The 21,800-nt window shown below is 42.3% G+C and overlaps 1 protein-coding gene and 1 long non-coding RNA gene across 3 annotated transcripts in view; one reads left to right on the top strand and one right to left on the bottom strand.

The window, feature by feature from the left end:
• The window catches only part of GXYLT1 (glucoside xylosyltransferase 1), a 180,599-nt gene extending 177,975 nt beyond the window's left edge, over positions 1–2,624 (bottom strand). For both annotated transcript variants that reach the window (XM_085653073.1, XM_085653074.1), the window contains exon 1: positions 2,401–2,624. In XM_085653073.1, coding sequence (XP_085509199.1) covers positions 2,401–2,624 — 224 coding nt within the window. The remainder of the gene's footprint in view (positions 1–2,400) is intronic.
• Positions 2,565–21,407, top strand: LOC146855351 (uncharacterized). Its single transcript, XR_014981311.1, has 2 exons — positions 2,565–2,700; positions 19,903–21,407. It is a non-coding gene; the product is annotated as an uncharacterized LOC146855351 (long non-coding RNA).
• Positions 21,408–21,800: the final 393 nt, after the last annotated feature.

The following is a 21,800-nucleotide window of genomic DNA, read 5'->3' as shown; positions in this document are numbered from 1 at the left end:
CCTATGCCAGGCTTACCTTGAAAACTGATCTCCAGTGAGAAACTCTGTGGAAAGTGATCACTTAATGCGATGTTATGTAGTATAAAGCTAAAAACTAGGGCTGAGTAGCGATTGGAAAATAAGAGAATATCAATCAAACTCCTTCCTCGGCTACCATCAAATGTACAAGGTACAATGACCGGGCTGCCTCCAAATTCGTTGCTAAAGCCTAGATCATATTTAAAAAGCAACTCAATGAGTTTCTCTCCGTACCCTGAATGAGAAATGTGAGTCATCCTATGTAGTCTGCCTCAAAATGTACATTTTTAATTATATGCTTTGAACTTTGTACATGTACATTGCACTGATGTTAGGGGATTTAATATTTATTACCTTATTTATGTATTTTATATAATTTTACTACAATGGATATTCTGTGCTTTTATGGCTATATAAGCTGAATAAAGATTTAATGATGATGATGAATCACCTGAAATGAAGAAGGATGGTGAAGATGTGTTTTTTCTGCTAAGACAGACCAATAAACTAGGAATCACGGGTTCCTATTCTGTACAAGCAAAATACTTACAACTGAACTCAAATGACATCCCTCCAACATCACACATACAAGCCGGTTGTTGAGACTGCAAGCGCCTCATTCTCAACTTCAACCATAGCAAAACCCATTGAAATGGATCCACAAATAGACAATGCACAAGGAAATAACAAGCACTGTCAAATCCAATAGGGCTGAGATTCGCGTGCTAACGCATCAGCCCAGGACACACATGGTGGAGCCAGCAGGAATACAGTTGTAAAGTAGGCTTGCATGCTTCAATTCAAGCACTTAAGTTTAGGCTGAAGAAGGCTGTTCGAAACAAAAACAATGACATGGACGCAAAGCCTACTCAATGTAGGTTGTGAGCAACAGGTTTGTTTGACAACTGTACTTTAAAAAACCTAAAAAGGGTATTGCTTCACCACCTGGAGTTGGACTGCTATACTACAACAAAAATGATCAAAGCCATCTAAGAAACTGAAACTAATGTTGCATAATTTTACACACTGCATTACAGTTGTAAATGAGGTACTGCTGGAATTTACATGAAGTACAATCACATGTATGAATCTTTCTTCCTAAATATCGATTTGCTATCAAAACACAAACGCATACTATACCTCTCAACGTCTACATCTTTCTCTGATGCACTAAGTAACATAGGCTACCACCACAACTAATGGCACTAAAAAGTATGCACTAATGGCACTATACCATAAACAGCAGTATAATCTATGCTTTAGGCATGAGAATGTTCCTAATAAGGTTAAGCATCCTATTAACGCAAATACATGAAATTGTCAACACACACACACGACTTCTGCGCAGCTAGTTTACAATAAACTCAATGGGATGAATAATACAAAGTGCATGGGACGAAGTCTAAATGACATAATAAACTGCAAGTCTTTTCCTAGACTAACTCAATAACATCAGTGCACCTACGGAGTAGCTTTTTACCCATCCATAAACCGCTCCTGCGCTTTAAGGGGTTGTCTGAGCCACATAAATACCAACAACTTACCATGCCACTTAAGGAGAAAAAGAAGGGATACACATGTTAGATTTGCGACATATATAGCAATTAAAAATGAATATTTCTGCAATAGAGCCAGATGCTGGCGACAGACCCTTCTCATGTTCGTGGCTGTGCAGCGCTCATTCACGTCGCTGCAACTGTGCTCCTCTGTCAATGTAAACAAGATCCAAACGCATGCAAGTGAAAGGCTAGAAATGTCCGTGCCTAATAAAATGTAGATTTCAAAATCTAGACGGTATAAATCATCATATAGGTTGATCGACTGGCAATACACTCGTTTCATGCTTTTTGGGTATCTCCCCTTAATTTATAATAATTTAAAACACTTTAATGCAGACTTAAAAATACGCCTTTCGGTTGATTTTTGTTTCAAGTTTTCGAATAGACATTAACACATGAACATAGCGCAGCTTGCGATGTAGAAATGTCATAAATGCCACAGGTCTTTTTAAAGTAGCTTTGTGTTCAAGGCTGTCACACTTTCTTCGACCAACCACTTTGAACGTTACTGTTCTGTTTTCTGGATGTCTGTAATAACGATTATCTATTATTTCCCTCAAATGTGTCTACGGTTTAAAATGCGCTAATCGCCTTCCGTCACATTAGGGTCAGGCGTTAGCCATCTTTAATACTGGCAGTACGTCACATGCTTTGAGTAACACTTTCCAATAGAACAGCGACAGGTTTGCCAGGATTTAAAATGGAGCAGCACAGCAGTCACCTTTCGCCCCGCCCTGATTCACAGCGTAATATTTAAACATGTCTGCTGTTCGAGCTCTGATAGCAGAGAGGGTGTGTGTAGCTGCTCTGCGGCGGCATTTACCTTCGCCGAAGATGGTCTCCGTGATTGGTCTCGAGCCCGGCAGCACCATGTCCGCGCTTTACATTCCCATCTACATACGCCCTCTGGAGCATCCAGTCGCGTTGAAGGTGTCTGCTGGCCGCCGCTGCTTGCCCGGAGCCTGCGAGTTGGCAGAACGCGGCGTAAAGAAGTGAGCAGAGTCCACCGAGCAAGCAGAGCAGCGCCAGCCGCACATAACGTCGCATTTCCTCGGGCCCGGCAGGTTAAAGGGAGAGCGGCCCTCCGGCCAAGCGGTGCCGATCCCGCCCGCGTGGAGTGGAGGTACGCCGGGAATACGTGCGGGCAACGACCCCAAACAAGTCATAGGGCAAGAAGGGGGCGGGTGGCCTCTGAGGTGTCAGAGGCGGGTGAGAGGAAAGGGGCGGAGCCAGTACTACGTGAGAGCTGCTGTGCCAAGTGACAACCTCCTGCTTGCGAACTGAATCCAGTGCATGTAACTGCACCAGAGGCGCAACTAGAGCCACATTTCAGGGGGGGGGGGCTAAGAAAAAATTTCGAGGGTGGGGAGCTAATTCTTCCAGCACTAGGCAGAGTGGAGATGCAAGGGCTCTAAGAAGGGGTGAAAGAACAACAAAGCCTCATTAATAAGCAAATGGTCTTTTAAAGACCTGTGAAGTACTCGGGTGCTGTTTCAGCCCGGGCTGCTACACACGAGGTGGGTTGGGGGGGGTCTGAAGCCCTTTGAGCCCAGTGGGCGTTGCACGCCTGACTGCTACATCTAAGAAGACTATAACAAGCATTGGCATAGCCAATAGGTCTTGCCTTTGGGACCTTTTAAGTTTAGCAAGAGCTATTGGCAATGCCAATGTGTTAAAGTTAGGTTGTAGAAAAGTGTGGCTGCTGTCTAGCATATCGAAAAATTGTAATAAATAAAAACAATAAAAAAATGTGTTGGTTCCTCTGGTCCACTTCGTAAATGGAGAGCCTGTCATTGTCCTTCTGGCTTCTGCTTATGTTACAGTTCACTGGTGTACATTAGTGTAAAAATTGGTGGTGCAACAGCAAAATTAAATATTGCCTGTTGAAGTGCTCCATTATATTGGATTGTGGCTGTTCTTGCCCACCCCATCCAATTCTGCAGCCAGTGCACATTTTTAGTTGCCCTCATTGTTTGTTTAATTTATGTATTTTAAACTTATGAAACTTGGCATGACTTTTTCGGTGAACCCATGAAGCCTACTGCACCTACCATTGGCTTTACACCTTATCCAGGGCCACTGCAATTGTGTGACGGAAGAGGACCAAATTTATGTGGCAGGGTTGCACAAATTATGCAACAAGAAAAGGCAAATTATGCAGAATAATTCGGCACATTTTATCATAGTTTTACTTCAATACATGTACACCTGGCAATAGTGTCTGGGAATAGGGTGCACGTTATTAGTTACAATTTAACATCCAAATACAGCAAGAAGGAACTTAAAAATGCCAGTCAAATCTAGCGAGAAGCATTCCGGTGCATGCGCAGGAATCTGAGTCGCTATAGGTTTTGCAACTTTTCATCAGTTTGAAACATAAAAATGTGTTTTTATTACAATCTGCAGATGATGGATGGCGTGGCAAATGCGGCAAATACAAAATTATGCGAAATTCGCCATGGCAGCAGAATCGCATAATTCCAGTGGCCCTGACCTTACCCACTACCATCCTTTTCAAGTGCAGAGTTAAGGAGGTATAGCTGGGGAGGAGGGGAGAGAAAGGCCCTGATGTGAAAGAGGGGTGCAGAGAGGGATCGCAGGGGAAATGAGGGAGGGAGAAAGGAGTAGCAGCGCCTGGGTGTCAGAGAGAGGGCTAGTAGACGGGCGAGGAGAGAGAACAGTACTCTCCCACTGTGACATGGAGAGCAGGAGCGTGGGGTAGTAGATGGGATGTTAGAGCGAGAGGGAGAATTTGAGAAAGGGATAATTAGTAATAGAGAGACAAAAGAAACAAAAGGGTTAGATTAGATAGAATGAGAGGCTGAGAGGGAGAACAGTATAAAGTCGATGTGATAGAAAGAGGGAGAAAGGGGTAGCAGAGAGGATGGAGCTAGAGAGAGACAGAGAGAGAGAGAGTGAGCGGAGAGGGGTAGATGGGATGGGAGAGAGGCATAGATGGTGGATGGCAGGAGCCGCAAGAGAACGAGGACAGCGACTAAAGTGAGGGCACAAAGGAGGACATAGAAAGAGGGGAGCTGAGAAAAAGAAATGCAGACTGTTCTTGTCAAAGGAAGGAAGGACAGACGGGCTAGCGGAGGGGGAGACAGAGGGCAGAGAGAAAGAGAAGAGGGCAGTGAGTGACGGCGGGGGTGGTCTGTCAGAGGGAGACTGGCAGATGAGCTGGGTGAGAGGGACGGCAGGATGGGAGAGAGAGGGTAAGGGAGATGATAGGATGGGAGAGAGAGGGTGAGAGATGACAGGATAGGTGAGAGAGATAGCAGGATGGGAGAGAGAATGAGAAGTGGCAGGATGGGAGAGAGAGTGAGAAATGGCAGGGTGGAAGAGAGAGGGTGAGAGATGGAAGGATGGGAGATGTGGTGAGGGAGACGGCAGGATGGGAGAGGGTGTCAGACAGTGAGGGAGTGTGAGGAGGCACTGGCGGACAGGAGCGGGAGAAGCAGTGACGCTGTTACGGACAGAGCGAGGGAAGGAGGGAGAGAGTGACGGGAGGGAGGAATGGCTGCGATTACTGACACTTCAGGCGAGAGGGCGCGAGAGGAGAGCAGAGAGTGACAATGTCAACAAAGGACGGGAGGGCATGAAGAAAGGAGACGCTTGCAGAGGTGATAGGGAGAGAAGAATAGAGAGACAGCCATTGGGGAAGGGCCAGAGACTGAGGGTACTGGGAGAGAAAGGCGATATTGGCAGGGAGAGAGAGCAGTGACGGAGACACAGTTCAATAGACATGAAGGGAAAAGGATGTGAGGTTGGAGCGGGTACCAGGTGCGGCCACTGGTTGTGGGGGGGAGGGGGGTGCGAGACGAAGTATAAACAGAGAGAACTCCACAGCCAGTGGCAGAAGATAGGGCCAGGGTTGAGGCGAGGAACGAGGGGAAATTGGGTACAGGCAACAGTCCATAATAGGGCGTGAGTGCCAACCCATCCTGAATAACAGACAGCAAGGCCCAGCTGCAGCCCACCCTGGCCGGGCGCCAGCCCCGGGAGAGGGGCCTGCTTGTTTCTGAGAAGTGCTGGTAGTCTCAAATTAAAAGTATTACATCACTCTTGAAAAGTGTTGGTACTCTTCCTCTCAAAATAAAAGTACTGGTACTCCGTACCGGCCCATTTAAAGCACTGGTGGTAGTGAAGAAAAGAAGAGCCACCCACATTACGGAGAAAAGTTAGATGAGAATTTGACCAAGAGAAGGACACCAGTGTTTTGTGTGCACAAGATTTCCCGCATTGAGAAGTCCGAAAACCTTAGAAAGAAACCATAAATAAATGTTGATTCATCACCTAAATAAGAGTCCTTCGATACGAAGAATATCATAAAATCCTGATTGACATGGCATGAAAATTGAGGCCCATAAGTTGGTAAGATACCTCAGTTTGTTAAATACTAGTTGCTGACGCTTTCTGGGACCAGCAGGTCTAAAGCTGACTAAGAAAATGCAGACTTCCAGACTTCCAGCCTCCCAGGGTTAGTCATTTGAGAAGCTTCACATTTTGCCACCCTGACACGTGTTACTGCACTTAAAGAAACTTAAAGAACAAAGCCACATCTAAAAGAGATTTATTAGTGGTTACTCCTCTGCTCTTTCTTTATTTGCAAGGCAATAACATAATAAAGAAGGTTAATATGAATGTTCATTAAAGGCTACCTAGAATTGTGTTCATCAGAGAGCATTACTGACAGCTCGCAACTATCAGGACGAAAATCTTATCAGATATATAATTTGATTTTATGAGCAATCCCACAAGCTTCATTTTCTTTTGATTACATTTTGACTGCTGTAGAGGAATAAATAACAGCCCAATCGTTTTATCTTAAGCACGAAAGTGAAAGCAATTTCAAAGCAAAGCAAAGTAACGCGGCTCACTAAGAACATCAAAGCAGCTGCAAAAGTGATCCCAAGCATGGCCAGCGCTGCGCTTAATGAGCATGACGAAGAAAGCCATATGGCGCCTCTGCTCATAAGCGCACGCACATGCACTCACTCGCTAGGCTGGCCATGGTAGCATTTTTTTAAGCCCTTACTAAAAGTCTTGCCAGACCAGCGAATGGGCTGGGTCAGGCAAGACCTAAAAAGGATGCCACAGATGTCAGTTAGAATGGTAAAATGCTCGCTTCTACAGGATCTCCTGTGCACCTTAGCATTGAACAGGGAAAGGCATTTTTGGATATATTATGGTGTATGATACTGGACTTGCGACCTATACATTAGAAACGGCATGTTTTGTAAGCAAATAAAAATAGAGAAAAACAGGCATCTGCAAAGCCAATAAATCTCAGCTATGCAATAAAAGCATTTCCTGTTTTTTTCCCCAGTTCTTAACTTGGCTGCCATGGCGAGAAACATTTACAAAGTCACGTAGGGGAGGCCTATTGGATCTGCAATGCTGTTTATTTTGTGGCAAGTAACCCTTATTTAACTTTACTGTAAAAAAAAAAAGTGTGGTATGGGTAGAGGCTGAAATGACTGGCGGCAGAGACCGGACAGTTTTATTCTGATAACAAGATTAAGTGCAGGAACCCACAGCATACAGGCCAGCAAAGACAAACTGAACTCTTACTAGGCAACCCATAGAAAGGTTCCAAAGAATCAGAACCACAATGCATATTAAGATTCTGAAAGAAGTTAAAGGAACAAACACAATTAATACATACCCAAACATAATAACAAACCCAAGTATGACATACCACAACACCCCTCTTCCTCCCATAAAGGAAAAAAAAACATTGGCTAAGTATGAAATCATGCAACTTAGAAGGCAGCTTGATGTTACGGTGGCTGCGAGTGAGTACATCAGAAACCAGTCTCACCAACAACATAAGGATTGGAGTTCGAACAAGAACCTCCATCACTGTGTGCAATAAGTGACGGGGAAGTATGAGTATTTGCAACTTCAGAGAGACCATGCTCAGTACGAGCAGATTCAGAAGTGACCGCAGAATATAGATCAAAAGCTAAACTAGAGTAATTCCCTTCTTCTCTGTCAGCATATACACGTCTAAAAATTTAAACCTTATCACTAGTGAGCTTCACCACATGATCCTTATTCCACCAACCGCTCCCTTCCAAAAGAACAGAAGGGTTACTAACTCTCATCACATATACTGGAAGAGAAAAGGTAGACTGTCCTTTAAAAACCCTAAAAGGTTTCTTAATGCGGACCCAATCATTGACTGATAAATGACCAAGCTGGACTCCTGATTTTCTGTCATATAGTTTTTTTGTTGTTGCATAAATTGGCTTGAAAGCACCTTATTTCTGACAGGATGTTGATCTTCCTCCAAATGCCTCTCACTGACCAAGGCAGATCCAGCGAGAAAATTAGAGAACCAGCCTGGCATTAATTTGGACCTTTCTTCCCTCGCCCTGAGAGCTTTGAAAGGAGTGACTCCAGTGGTGGAATGAGGTGAAGTGAGATATGCCCACATTTTCTCTTGTAAGACATCCGCAACATCGATGATGTCTGCAATGGCAGTTTGGATACCCTCCTTTAAGATACGATTGGCCCTTTCAACCAGTCTATTAGAGGATGGGCTGTACAAAGCAACTTGGCAATGCTTGATTTCAAACTTTCCCAAGAAACTGGTCATTTGCTTGGAGACAAAAGATAAACCATTATCAGTAACCATGGAACAAGGTGCATCTTCAACCTTTAAAATGTTTTGAAGAAAAGAGATAACTGTGGAGGAGTTAGCCACTTCAACAAAAGAGTAATAAAGCCATTTAAAAAAAGAATCAATGGCCACAAGGAGATACCTCTTATCAGATGGAAGAACATTGAAAGAACCAGAGAAATCTACGGCAAGTCATCTCAGTAAAGGGAACAGAAAAAAAAGGTTTCTTACTTAGTTTCCAGTGTTTATCTGAAACAAAACACATTGAGGACCTTTAGCCACAAAATTAGCAACGTGAGCATCCAGGCCTGACCACCAGTAAATTTGCTTGAGTTTCTTTGTAGTAGCCAAAATGCCCATATGCCCTTCATGAGTAATGGCAACAATTCTTTCTCTTAAGGTGAGAGGAGGCACAAACAATGCATTACGAATGCAAATGCCGTTCTCAAGAGCAAGTTCACCACTGACTCGCTGCAAAGCTTCTTAATTCCCCTGAGAGCACTTTACTATTGGGCCACTTATTTCTAATAAAGATTTCCACTTTCTTCAATACTTCTTGTTTTCCATAGCAGATAGCCATTCATCTTGCGATATGGTTCCGCCACTGGCAGATACAATATCAACCAAGCCTACAATGCAGTCATCATCACAGCCGTCCAAAATATTAGGATCATAAGGGAAGGCGAGATAAACCGTCCACACGGACATTTCTTCCTCCTTGGATGCACTTGACTTACAAATCATACTCTTGCAATTTGGATAGTAATCTCACCAGGCAAGCAGGAGCTATACCCAAACCATTACCTGCTGAGAGAAATAATAACTGTTTGTGATCAGTAAAAATCTCACTTCTTGCCCCAAATATAAGTTTAAAATGTTTGCACTGCCCACACAATTCCTAACACCTCTTTCAATAGTACTGTAATTGCACTCCGCTCCAGACAAATATCTTGAAGCAAAAGCAATGTTGTTCTCTTGTCCATCTAGCCATTGTTCAAAAACAGCTCCAAGGCCTTTGAGACTAGCATCCACAGTTATATAGGACTTACCAGTGGGAGCAAATTAACATAGAGCGGGAGCATTAATAACAAGAAATTTAAGTTTCTCAAACACCTCATTAATAGAGTCACTCCAAACAAATTGCACTCCTTTCCTGAGAAGATATCTCAAAGGTTGAACCAATAAAGCATATCTTGAGATGAACCGAGTGTAGTACTCACAAAGGCCTAGAAAAGAATGCAACGTATCCTTGTCCGTGGGAGAGGGAGCATTTCTAATTGCCTCTAGATTGCATAATTGGGGCTGAATCCCTTCCCCCAGAGATGATGACCTAGGTACTCAACCTCTTTAACCAAAAGTTTACATTTTTTAGGTTTGACTGTCATGCCTCTAGAGTGTAGAACTTCCAGAACCTTACGTAGAGTGTGTATATGTTCATCTTTGGTCTCAGTAAAGATTAGGATATCGTCCTGGAATGCTTGAACATGTGGCATATCACCAAATAACCCATCTATTAATTTCTGAAAAACACTTGCCGTGGGTGCAAGTCCAAAGGGTAACCTAAGGTACTTGAAGACACCTAAAGGAGTCACAAACTTGTGAAATCCTAAAGTCTGAAGTTCTTGTTTTAGAATCTGAATCTCTCGTTTTTGAATTAAGCTGTGCTTATCCATGCTCACCTTTGACCTGTTTTTCAGCCTGGCTCTATCCTTGTCATCACAACTGCATAAACATTAGGTAACTAATCCAAATTGAGACATTGTAGGCTGTGTAAACATGAAGAGTCAGCTTGCTCGAAGGTTTTCAGGCAATAGTTAATCCTTAAGTAAAGTCTACTTAGAATAGCACATTTTGTTGTTCAGCCTTAAAACATAGAAATTGCACAAGACACCGAGGCTGTCAGATTCTTGCCTTAGCTCATTTGTGTGTTCTTTCCCAAGTTCTATTTACCTCTGGGCGTTCCTAGTCTGTGTGATTTTCCCTATATAAACCCATGTAACCATTGTTCAGTGTGTTCTATCTTTGGAGTATCTTGATGGTACTTGTCGGATGGAAACCCATTCATGAATGATTGAATAAACTATCCATGGTTTGACTTTGCTCTACTGTCGATTCCTCCTTACTTGATAAGAAACCGTGGCGAAGTGGTGATCCCTGCACCAGCGGGTTATTAATTATTCTGCTCCACAAGTTGGCGCCCAACGTGGGGCCCCATCAAGGGCTGGTAGTCGTACTGGGGAGGAGATCAGGTCAGTAAGACGAACTTTGCTTAGGGGCGCACCACCTGATGAGATTAGTGTTGCTCGTGGTCCAAGGTGATTTTTCAGCCCTCCAACTCTGATCTTCCTGGTGGCTGCTAGCCTTGAATGGGGCCTTCGTCGGTGAATTTCTTTGGATCAGGGAGGATCGACAGGTGGGAGGCGAAGACTATGCATGAGGTAAATCTGTATTGAACCGGTTCATTTGGTTAGGATTTGTTTGGTATTTGCTTGACTTGATTTTCGTCTTGACTTGGTATTTGTTTGGTAATCCGTTCGGAATTGATACTCCGTTCGGAATCTGTTTGGAATTTTGAAACCTAGGATCTGTTTGGTATTTTGAAACTTAGACTCTGTTTTGGAACTTGCTATTTGTTTTTGCTAACATTTTTTCTTACAGGTAATGTGAGTATTTTTTATTTCTCTCTGTTTATAAGTATTTTTAAATCTTAAATATCATGCCTGTGATTAGCACTCTTAGGAAGTTTTGTTGTTACTGCGATAAGCAGAGCATTTTGGAAGCAAGTTAGCTGGCGCCACCAGAAGGTATGCCGAATTTTGAGATGTACATCAAATATGGTATTTGTCCCATCATGTATAATGCATTGTGGAACAAATATACAAAAGGGGATCCCTAGTTAGAATGGCCATTAGAGGGAACCATGGACCCTCACAAACTCGAGTATTTAGAGAAACAATTGTTTTTAAAGAAAGTTAGGCCAGCTATGTTTGACAGTTTGCGTATATGGAGGAAAGAAATGAAGGAGCGGCAGCTCAAAGCAGAGAAGGTACAAAGGAAACAGGAAAGGCAGACAGAGTATCAGAAGTATAAGGAATTGAAGGATAAGGAAGTTCAGGAGAAAAAGGAATGTTTAGATAGAGAGCATAGATTATTAATATCTAAAGAATATATAGTAGTAGTAGTTAATACTTTATTCGAGTTCAAAATTCATGAAGTCATAAAAGCAACAAGTTCTTTACAAAGACAAAGATAAAACACAAAGCAGTTATTATAAAAACATGCGAAGTATCCTAAAAATTAATTAAACTTTTCCTTTTCCTTAAAATACTTTTTAAAAAGCCCAGCATAATTGATACACAGTATTCATCACTTAGAGAGACTAAAAACAATAAGGCAGGGCGGCATTGTCTCCATGAACCATGTTTTTTTAAGAGTGGCTTGATCCATCTTGATCGTTCCAACGAATAAAATTTACAAAAACAAATTACATGCAGAGAGGATTGGGAAGACAAGTTATCGCACGGGCAGTTACAAAGATTTCTAGCCCAGTCATTTACAGCGGGAAAAGTAACTAGACGGAAGAAGATGTCGAACCTAAGTCTAGTTAATAGATAACGGTCAAAGCCCTCCTGACACCAGATTAGATAAGGCTGGATAGTATAAGAGACTAGGGTACATTGATGTTGCATAACCAGGTTCTTATTTAGTTCTACACCTAGTCTAAGAGATTCAACATGATACCAGCACAACTCCTTCAGGTCCTTTCTGGTAATCCTGCACATTGACTCGGGTTGGTGATAAAACTCAGGTCTTCCAAGGTCTCTAGTAAAATTGCAAATGTACTTCAGCCAGGGTATCCTGAAGGCCCTATCCAGCCCCATACAATCTTTGATAATATTTCTGTTTAACATTAGGTCCGGTGATGTCCAAATTCTGTGCCAGAGCAGAACTGGTTGGATACTAATCAGGTCACTCACATAACGCACACCCAGCTCTGCATGACAATTAAAAACAGGGGAGCTAACCGGGGTTGACAGAATAAATCTCAGAAATGCATTCTCTACCTTTTGTATTGAGGAAGAGTTATGGATCCCCCAGATACCTGCCCCATATATAGCAGTGCTGATACACTTTGCCTGATAGATTTTTAAGAGAATCACGGGTGGTCTCTTCCCCAGTTTTTTCGAGAAGGACATAAGTGCAGCAGTGGCTTTCTTAAATATCAAAGTCCTATTTCTAATGGCAGGCCCCCAGGACCCTGTTTCTTCAAGGACTACACCCAGGTATGAGAAAGTTTTAGTTGAGGCAAGTTTCTCCTTCCCAACAAACAAACAACACTCTTTTTTTCTTTGATCTGCCACAGGTCATTACAAATGATTTGGATACGTTAAGTTTTAGCCCCCTGTTATCCATAACATTTAAGTAGGTGTCCAGAGCAGTTTGAAGACCTCTTTGAGTCCGAGACATGATCACTGCGTCGTCTGCATATAAAAGGGACGTGATTTGATGCTGGTCAACCTGGGGAGAATCGCGTGCCACAGCAACTAGCTCCTTTTCTAGGTCATTAATGTACAGATTGAACAAAAATGGGGCGAGTACGCACCCTTGTCTCACTCCCCTTTTTACATGAAAAGGCTTGGAGCATTCACCATTGGTGCCGTATCTAACTTTCGCCCTGGCCCCAACGTACAGTTGTCTTAAAAAGGAGATAAGTACTTCGTCCACCTTTAAGTCCCTCAGGATCTGCCATAAACTATTGTGAATAACACAATCGAAAGCAGCGCTTAAATCTACAAACACTACAAAGAGTTTGCCTTCTCTGGCCTGGGTGTATTTTCCTGAAATTAGGGTAAAGTTAAGGACCTATTCCAAGGTGCCACATCCCTCACGAAAGCCATATTGTACCGGGGATAAAATGTTAGCCTCTATAGCCCATTGTTGTAGGCGATTCAGAATAACACGCCCAGTGATTTTCATAAAAGAATCCAGTAGGGATATAGGGCGATAACTGGAGGGTTTTTCTCGGTCCCCTTTTTTGAATATAGGTATGATTATAGAGTCTGCCCAGGTATCAATAAAACCCGCTCGCAGCTAGCTTCCAATACACGCATGAGTAGGGGTGACCAGAGCTCAGGCTGATATTTAAAAAGATCTATAGGGACGCCGTCTATGCCTGGCGCTTTGTTGCCCCTACTCTGGGTGATGGCGTCAGAAATTTCATTAACAGTCACAGCTAAGTTGATCGGTGTAAAGTTACCCTCGTTTTGTTCCTGGGTAACAGTCTCCAACTCTACCAGTTTATCTTTTCCCTCCTGGGTTGTAGACCTCGGCAAAGAAATCTATCCATGCATCTTCTGTGATAGCCACTTCCATTCTAACAATTTCACCTGATGAAAAAAATGGAGCCTTGACAGCTAACCAAAAGGCAGAGCAGTCCCTTTCCAAGGACGCGTTGTACAGACTTAGCCACGCGTCATTCTTAATTTCGCGTTAACGTGACTTTCTGGCCTGATTATATTCATGTCTAAGAAGCCTAATTTCAGATTGGTTTCTTGGGTTTTTTCTTAGAGCATACTTTAAGAGACTGTGAGCCTTAGTACAGGCGGAGTCAAACCACCCTTTACTACTTACTTTCCCCTCTTTAAAAGGACGTTGTAGGACCTCTTTAATAGTCTTAGTGATGTTTGCAAAAGAGTCCAGGACGTCTATTTGTGATACTTCTTCCTGGAGGCATACATTAATAGAGGTTAACGCCTGTTTGATGATATTTCTATTAGTAGCCTCTGGGTTGATCTGTGACCATCTTAAGGGCGTACCCATTCAAACTGCTTAAAGTGCAGTTTGTTGTCCAGGCTAATTTCTCTACCGAAGGACGATCTATTTTGCAGGGGAGCTGAATACAGAAACTAAGTGGGAGATGGTCGCTCACCCCGATTGTGTGTGTAGCAAAATCTGATGGCCAGCGTGAGTGAGAGTTTGTGACGGTGATAAAATCGATCAGCGTACTAGACCCTCTCCCCACGTACGTTGAGCTAAACTCCACCATGGGCCTACAGAGCAAGTTGACAAAACCCAGATCAAATGTGGCCATCATGTCATTAAATGAATCGCCCCCGCTATAGTGGGCAAAGTGGGGTTGATATTCAGATTTATAATTTTCCTGATCGCCACATCCACTCAAATACTGTTTACACAGATGGTGGTTGAAATCACCTCCCCAGATGATGATTGAATCCCTTAAAGATTTGTCTACTAGGGCCCTTAGTTCCTTAATAAGGGTATATATCATACCATTTACAGAGCCCTTCTCAATGTTGTTATACATGTTGATAATAATAATTTCCACCTTGGGGGACATATAGTTAGACCAACAGTAGCAGTAGAGGTCTACCAAGAAGATGTGGACTCATATATTGACGGATTGTTGATAGAACGACCCCTGCCCCCATATGTACCCTTAACACCTCTTACCCCTAAATATTGCTCCCCTTGTACCCCTGGCTCCCCCTCCTTTGCTCGTGGTTGTCCAGCTCCCTATTTTCCAACCAGTACCGGTACATTCCTTACCCCCTCCAACCCAGGCTACTGCCCACCCATCCTAAGCCTCTACGCTTCCACCTCAGGCCACTGCATTTGAAATGACTAATGATTCTGTGCTTCCTGCATCTGTCCAGACCCCTTGAATTCTTTGCTCTACTGTACCTCAGTTTCGTCAGGACGGGATAAGGTTGGTGGTATTAAATTGGTTAAGTGATCTAGAAATGGAAGTAGAAGAAATGATAGATCAGATTCCAGAATTCTCTGAGGGTGAGCTTCTTTGTCTTATAAATAAGCTTTCTCATCAATTTATGGTTCAATGGGAGATGATTACAGGACAGAATGGCCCAGATGATGTTAGAGCTATTAATTGACAATGTCAGATAGAGGCCTTCTCTGTAAGTAGAGTTAATGCTGCCAAAGCAACAATAATTGGATTCCAGAATGAACTCTCTTCCTCTCCCCGAATAAGATCTATGAGGGAAGCTGCGCCACAGATCATTCCTGAAAAAAATGCAGATAATGATGACCCTAATGATCCCAATGCTAGAGCCCATTTTTTATACAATTGGATATATTCACCCTGGAAAAGGATGGCTGTACTTACTTTAAAAGCCTCCTAACCAGACATAAGGAAACATCCTAGGGGATTTTATGATGATGTACAGGCAGCCATTGATTCTTGTATCATGACCTTAGCAGATATTGATATGTTTTTGTTTTTTTGGTCTGATCCTGCCACCAGATATGTGGCGACTTACCCGGAAACAGGATCATGCTGTTGATTTGGGAGGAGATTGGGCTGCCATAATAACAGCTGATAGAGATAGGAAACCTGTCAGAAACCTAGTCAGCTCATTCTGGATCTGCCTGGTAACATACTTACTTATATAACCAGCATTGGCATAGCCAATAGGTCTCGCTTTTGGGACCTTATCAGTATTTAGTTATGCAGCAGAATATCCTTGGTGCAACAACACCAACTGTTGCATGGCTAAATGCGAGACCTATTGGCTATGCCAATGCTTGTTCTTCCAAGGTCCAGCTCTTCCCACCATAAATGTTGGCTTTCCCCATTTGGGGGGAGAGCCTTGGTACAATCTACAGTAAACTGTGTAACATCTAGCAGACAAGGAGATGTTAACCTTCTGTCTAATGTTGCACCAGATGAAATGAAATGTTATTTTATTTCATGAGAAGATATCACACTAAGTTCCAGTGCTTAATTTTAGCCAGTGGTGTCCTGTGCTGGCACCGGCACTTAATTGTGAACACTGGCACTTATGACAGTCTGGCATATGGTGGCACTGTCTATCAAATGTTAAGATGAGCACAACAACTGTTGTTTATTAATTCAATTTACATTTAGAAATACTAAAACCTGCCGCCCGACCCATTCTTATAGCTTTGGGGCATGGAATAATTCAAATTGTCACTCTTGAAGGAGTGTGAGGGTTAGTAGTTGTGGTGTTACGGTCATTGGGAGCACAGGCAGGGTCAATGGTGGTGCAAGCAGCAGTGACCTCCTGATGAGGTCCCTGGCACTGATTTTATTTATTTTTACGAATTAAGCACTGCTGCTAACAGAGAATTGATATGTGCTGTCATAATGTATTTGGTAGGCAACAATTCTCTAAACTCTCTTGAAATTATTTATTACTGACCTGAAATAAAACAATTTGTTACTTTGAAGCGCGCCACAAAATCAATGTTCTTATATTTTAGGTGAAAGTTTCACCCAGAAGCATTCCCAAGAGTACATCAAAGCCGGTCTTTGCTAAGACAGCGCCCTGGGCGTAGGTGGAGAGAAATGTGGCACCCTAGCTGACAATAGTGAATTAAATGAGGCAGCAGGGGTCCCTTTTGTGCTCACTGATCAGTACCTGGTTGAGTAGGAACTGACCCCTGAACACAAACCTCCCCGATCCTCCCCCAGCTCACATAAAACACTTATAGCTTACCTGCCTCAGGCAGATGATGGTTTTGTTGATGTGTGTCAGCAGGGGTCAGAGGGTGATGGGAGGGCAAGGAAGGGGGTTAAAAGTGTGTTAAAACCTCACCCACCGCATGATAATGAAGGATTTAAACAGGCAAATCAACCAGAAATGAACATCAAGGGACAAAGCTGGAGGGAGATGAGAAGGGCGCTGCCGTTGGCCTAATACTTAATGCACGCAGCTCCATGCACCCTTCAGAAAACTGGCGACCCAGGCCATGGCACATCTCGACCCTGGCTAAAGCCGGCGCTGTGTCCAATCATAGATATTAAAAGAATTCCTCAACCACAACATGCCAATGTGTCCCCTATGTGGCACTTGCAGTTTAGAATTTGCTTTCATTAATAAAGGACTACAAGTCCCAGAATGCAATAAGATTATTTGAAACGAGTTGATTTACTACTAACATCTCAAATTGGGCACTTTGACGTCTCCGAGATCTATTTGAAGAGGTGCCTCGGGGTTTTCCCCATTATGTATTAAGTTATTGGTTTTGCTCTCATCCTGAACGTGTGGGTCGCACCTGGCATTTAACAGATCATTTAACCGCTCTGTAAAGTAATAACTAATTTACAATTCCCCGTAAATAATTGGCATGACGTACAGAGAAACTTGCTACTTTCCCCACGTGCAATAACCTGGTTTGGTGTATACAAAGACTACAGTCAGCGCCGCCGCCCTAAAAACAAGCATTGGCTCACGGAGGACATCAAAGCGGCCGCGAAAGTGAAAGCGATGGCGATCAAGCGCAGCGCACGCACATTCACTCAAGCTCTAGGCCGGCCATGGTAGCATTTTTTTAAGCCCTCACTAAAAGTGTCGCCAGACCAGCGCATGCGCTGGGTCAGGCGAGACCGAAAAACGATGGTTCTAGCTAGGAAAATAGATTGGGAACTCCTTACTGCTTGTAAAACGAAAACAGGGAGAGGCCGTCCCTGATTTCTTTAATCGCTTTAAGGAAGTTTCCTCTAATGTATGTAATAGCCCTATTCTTCCTGTCCTTAAAAGGGGGGATGGAATACAGGATAAAAGTTTATCAATTTGTGATTGATTTGAGAGAAAAGTAACAAGATAGTAGTCCCTCAATATCTTGTTGTTTCTCCGGTAAAGTTAATACACCTGTGGGATTTTCTGGCATCCCCATTCAAAGTCCTATTTCACAACAAGGGTACAAGGGTCTCCAATATTTTCTGTAACAAAAGTTACTAGTAATGTAAAATGAGCACCCCATCCAAGAGTATCAGCAGTGATCACAATGGTGCATTTGGCAGGGTTTTCAGCAGTAATGAAAAAAAAAAAGCAAAGCTTTGACATTTTAAACTGAAGAACTACATGTGTAGTACATACAAACCATAGCTACAATACCCCTTGCACCAAGGTATAAAAATGAGTAATAAATATCTCCAACTGAAATAATAGCTTTAAACACATTTTCAAAATGTCACCTATTTTCTCTGTAGGCATCAGTTTATGAGTTGTGAAAATACACAAGAAATGTTGTCTTGAATGCCTGAGTTTTTTTATTTTTTTTAAATACAGGTTGGACCGTACACTGGTGAGCTGCTGGTAGTTTATAAACTAGTCATAGGAGACATAGCAATACAGCAGAAGGTTTGAAACAAGTTACAGTGAAATTATTGCATCACTTAGCCTTCTTGGGACAAAGTATCTCTTTTCCAAATGCAGTATTGTCAACAGAAGGTTACCTATTTAGGTCTCCTCCCATCGGAAGGGGGTAAGACGCTACACCAACATAGGATATAATTGGTGCAGAATTTGCAGAAACCACTGACTCAATCTAATATCTGTGCGTTTATTACCAAATGTTTCACTAATTACAAAACCCCTGCTTGCTTTTAACATTAAAGCACATATGCATGCTGCTTCCTTGGACTAATCAGTGTGAAGCTTTCTTTTTGTAATTGAAAAAATGCTTTATGTAATACTCCTGCTTCAGGTAAAACCTGATTATTAAAAAATTTTGCATGTAAAAGATGGTTGCAGCTTGGCACGGTCCCATGTAGGAAGGAATAGGTCATGTGCATATTTCTCCTCCACATTGGACTCCACCGCGATAAAGCAATCTGAAATGTATATTTAAGGTCACAATTTGACAGTTATGGTACCACATTTAGTGGATATCTAAAAATAAATAATTCAGACGCAGCACCTGACCAGTGCGATGTTAACAGGGTATGAGTTGACACTTTTTGCTCCAAAACATCACTCTGAAATGCTGTAAAATTTTGAATCCAGTCACTGTACTACCCCTTTCTGAGTCCCAACAAGATGAGAAGCATGATTGCATATTTATTACTGAGAAGGAGACTAAGGGACGGGTAGACCTGGCAGATACCCCTATATCTGATTCACTAGGGGAACTGTCCGTGTTTGGTGCATGTTACACACTACCTGATGGCTCTAGTACAGCGGCCTATATAGTTACTCCCTTGAAATCTGTGGTTGAGTTATGAAAAATACAACAAATGTCAGAGCAATCTGTGGAGCTGACAGCTTTGACTAGAGCCTGTAAATTAAGTAAAGACTTAACTATAAATATCAATATATATACCTTTTGGAGTTGCCCCCTCATTCGGATGACTTTGAAAAGAAAAAAAAAATGATTTTGCATAGTGATAAGATACAGTATGGGGAATGAATAGTAAAGATACTGGATACCTTGATGTTAACAAAAAAAAGTTGCTATTGTTAAAATTTTATCCATAAGAAAATTATAGATGAGGTCATACAGGGAAATACTTTTGCCAATGAACCAGTTAAACGAACAGCCTATTTAGAGTATAGTTTAATGTATATTTTAGGGACAGTTAGATAGACACCAGAAGTAACTATGTTTAATCAGACTCTAGATTGCATTAGGGAAGTACAGGAAGAAGCTACGGAGGAACAGAAGGAACAGTGTAAAAGATATGGGTGTCAGGATGCGACAGGATGTTGGATAGATCTGTCAGGAAAGCAAAGATGAATGCTTCCAAATTGTTATGTGAATGTTATTGTTACCATGGCCCACAGTTCAGCCCATATCAGTGCTAAAGGAATAGTGGCTATGTCAGATCATGTATGGTTCAATAATCTGACATTGAATTTACCATTCTTGTTGATTACTGTGTTGACTAAAGATCTGCATTTGATCCATTCACAGGGGAAGGCCAGTCTCCCTCCTAGTCTTGAAGGTCTAGGTCAAAAGCTGAGGCCTAGAGACTGTCTTTTCCCAACAGTTTCGGAGGAAGTCCAGCCTTGAGCCACACTAGAAGGGTCATGTGCAAGTTCTGTTCGCCACCCAGACTGCTGTTAAGTGCACAGGGCACAGACACCGGATCCATGCCAGTGATGTGGAGAAAGCAAGCGCCACTCCCTTTGGACATATGTTTTGAAACATGGGGAGGTGGCACCATTGGAACAATAACTTGCTGCTATCATGCCTCACCCAGATGAACAGATTCTGTTTGAACATCATGACATTGTTCAGCCCTGATACAAAATGCGGCCAAGAGCCAAAAGAACATTAGACTTTGATTGAAGAAACTATCTCTGGAGAGGTGGCAACCCATGCCGGTGGTCAAGACCGCCAATGTCCGGACCGGCACATAAGCTTGCAATTGAGGCTTTGAAGCAAAAGACACTTGGGACTTAATGCTCTTTGATAGTGTAGCGAGGGAATTTTGGGAGAATTAAGATTACATTACTCTGTTTCTGGCTGATCGTTACGCTACTCTTTGTTACCTTGGCAATCAAACAACAAATACTACAGTAAGAGGAAGAAGGTTAAGAAACATACAGGTTGAATATAAAAGATCAGTATAGGGAATAGTGTTGAGTGTTCTTCTGAAATAGGTATTGGTATATAGATTAGGTTGAAATGAGTAGAGTTGTCGATTTGCTTGGGGTTGGAAATTATTAATGAGAATGGTAATTGTAGGATCCATTTTTTTAACTTGCTGCTGCTGCATTCAATGTGTCCCTATGATATGCACCACTTGTATAAATACTTGCAATAGTATTAAACCTTCCCCAGTCAATGTTCATGAACTAAATAGAGAAATGATGGTACAACTTGAAATTGATGAAATAATGAACATTGATATATAAATTAAAACATGTACCTTCCAAAATGGATTCAGCACAGCTGAAAAGGAATGACTGTTTATAAAATCCTAAAATCTGAAACTCTTGTTTTAGAATCTGAATCTCTCATTTTTTTAATTAAGATGTGCTTTATCCATGCTCACCTTTGACCTGTTTTTCAGCCTGGCTCTATCCTTGTCATCACAACTGCATAAACATTAGGTAACGAATCCAAATTGAGACATTGTAGACTGTGTAAACCTGCTGAGTCAGCTTGCTCGAAGGTTTTCAAGCAATAGCTAATCCTTAAGTAAAGTCTACTTAGAATAGCACATTTTGTTGTTCAGCCTTAAAACGTAGAAATTTCACAAGACACCGAGGCTGTCAGATTCTTGCCTTAGCTCATTTGTGTGGTCTTTCCCAAGTTCTATTTACCTCTGGGCGTTCCTAGTCTGTGATTTTCCCTATATAAATCCATGTAACCATTGTTCAGTGTGTTCTATCCTTGGGGTATCTTGATGGTACTTGTCGGATGGAAACCTTTTCATGAATGATTGAATAAACTATCCATGGTTTGACTTTGCTCTCTTGTCTTCCTCCTTACTTGATAAGAACCCTTGGCGAAGTGGTGATCCCTGCACCAGTAGGTTATTAATTAATCTGCTCCACAAACTCAGTAAGGTGTTGGGATTCCTCAGAAAGCTGGATTTGGTGATACGCTGAGTGTATATCAATAGTGGAGAAGAACTTAGAACAGCCAATATTCGCTATCATCTCTTGAATATGCGGGAGAGGATGGCAATCAACAAGAATGTTATGATTGAGAGACCACAAGTCCACACAACCTGAGATACCCAGTCTTTTTCTTAGCCAAAATGACCAGGGAAATCCATTCCGAGGCATCCGTGGGTGCAATGATACCTTCCGATTTGAGTTTGTTCATTAAAAGTTTAAGATCATCCCTAATACTGAGAG

The sequence above is a fragment of the Triturus cristatus genome, chromosome 4_1 (genome assembly GCF_964204655.1).
Source record: "Triturus cristatus chromosome 4_1, aTriCri1.1, whole genome shotgun sequence".
NCBI lineage: Eukaryota > Metazoa > Chordata > Amphibia > Caudata > Salamandridae > Triturus > Triturus cristatus.
Note: the sequence above shows the minus strand (reverse complement) of the source record. Positions and strands in the feature narration are given on the sequence as shown.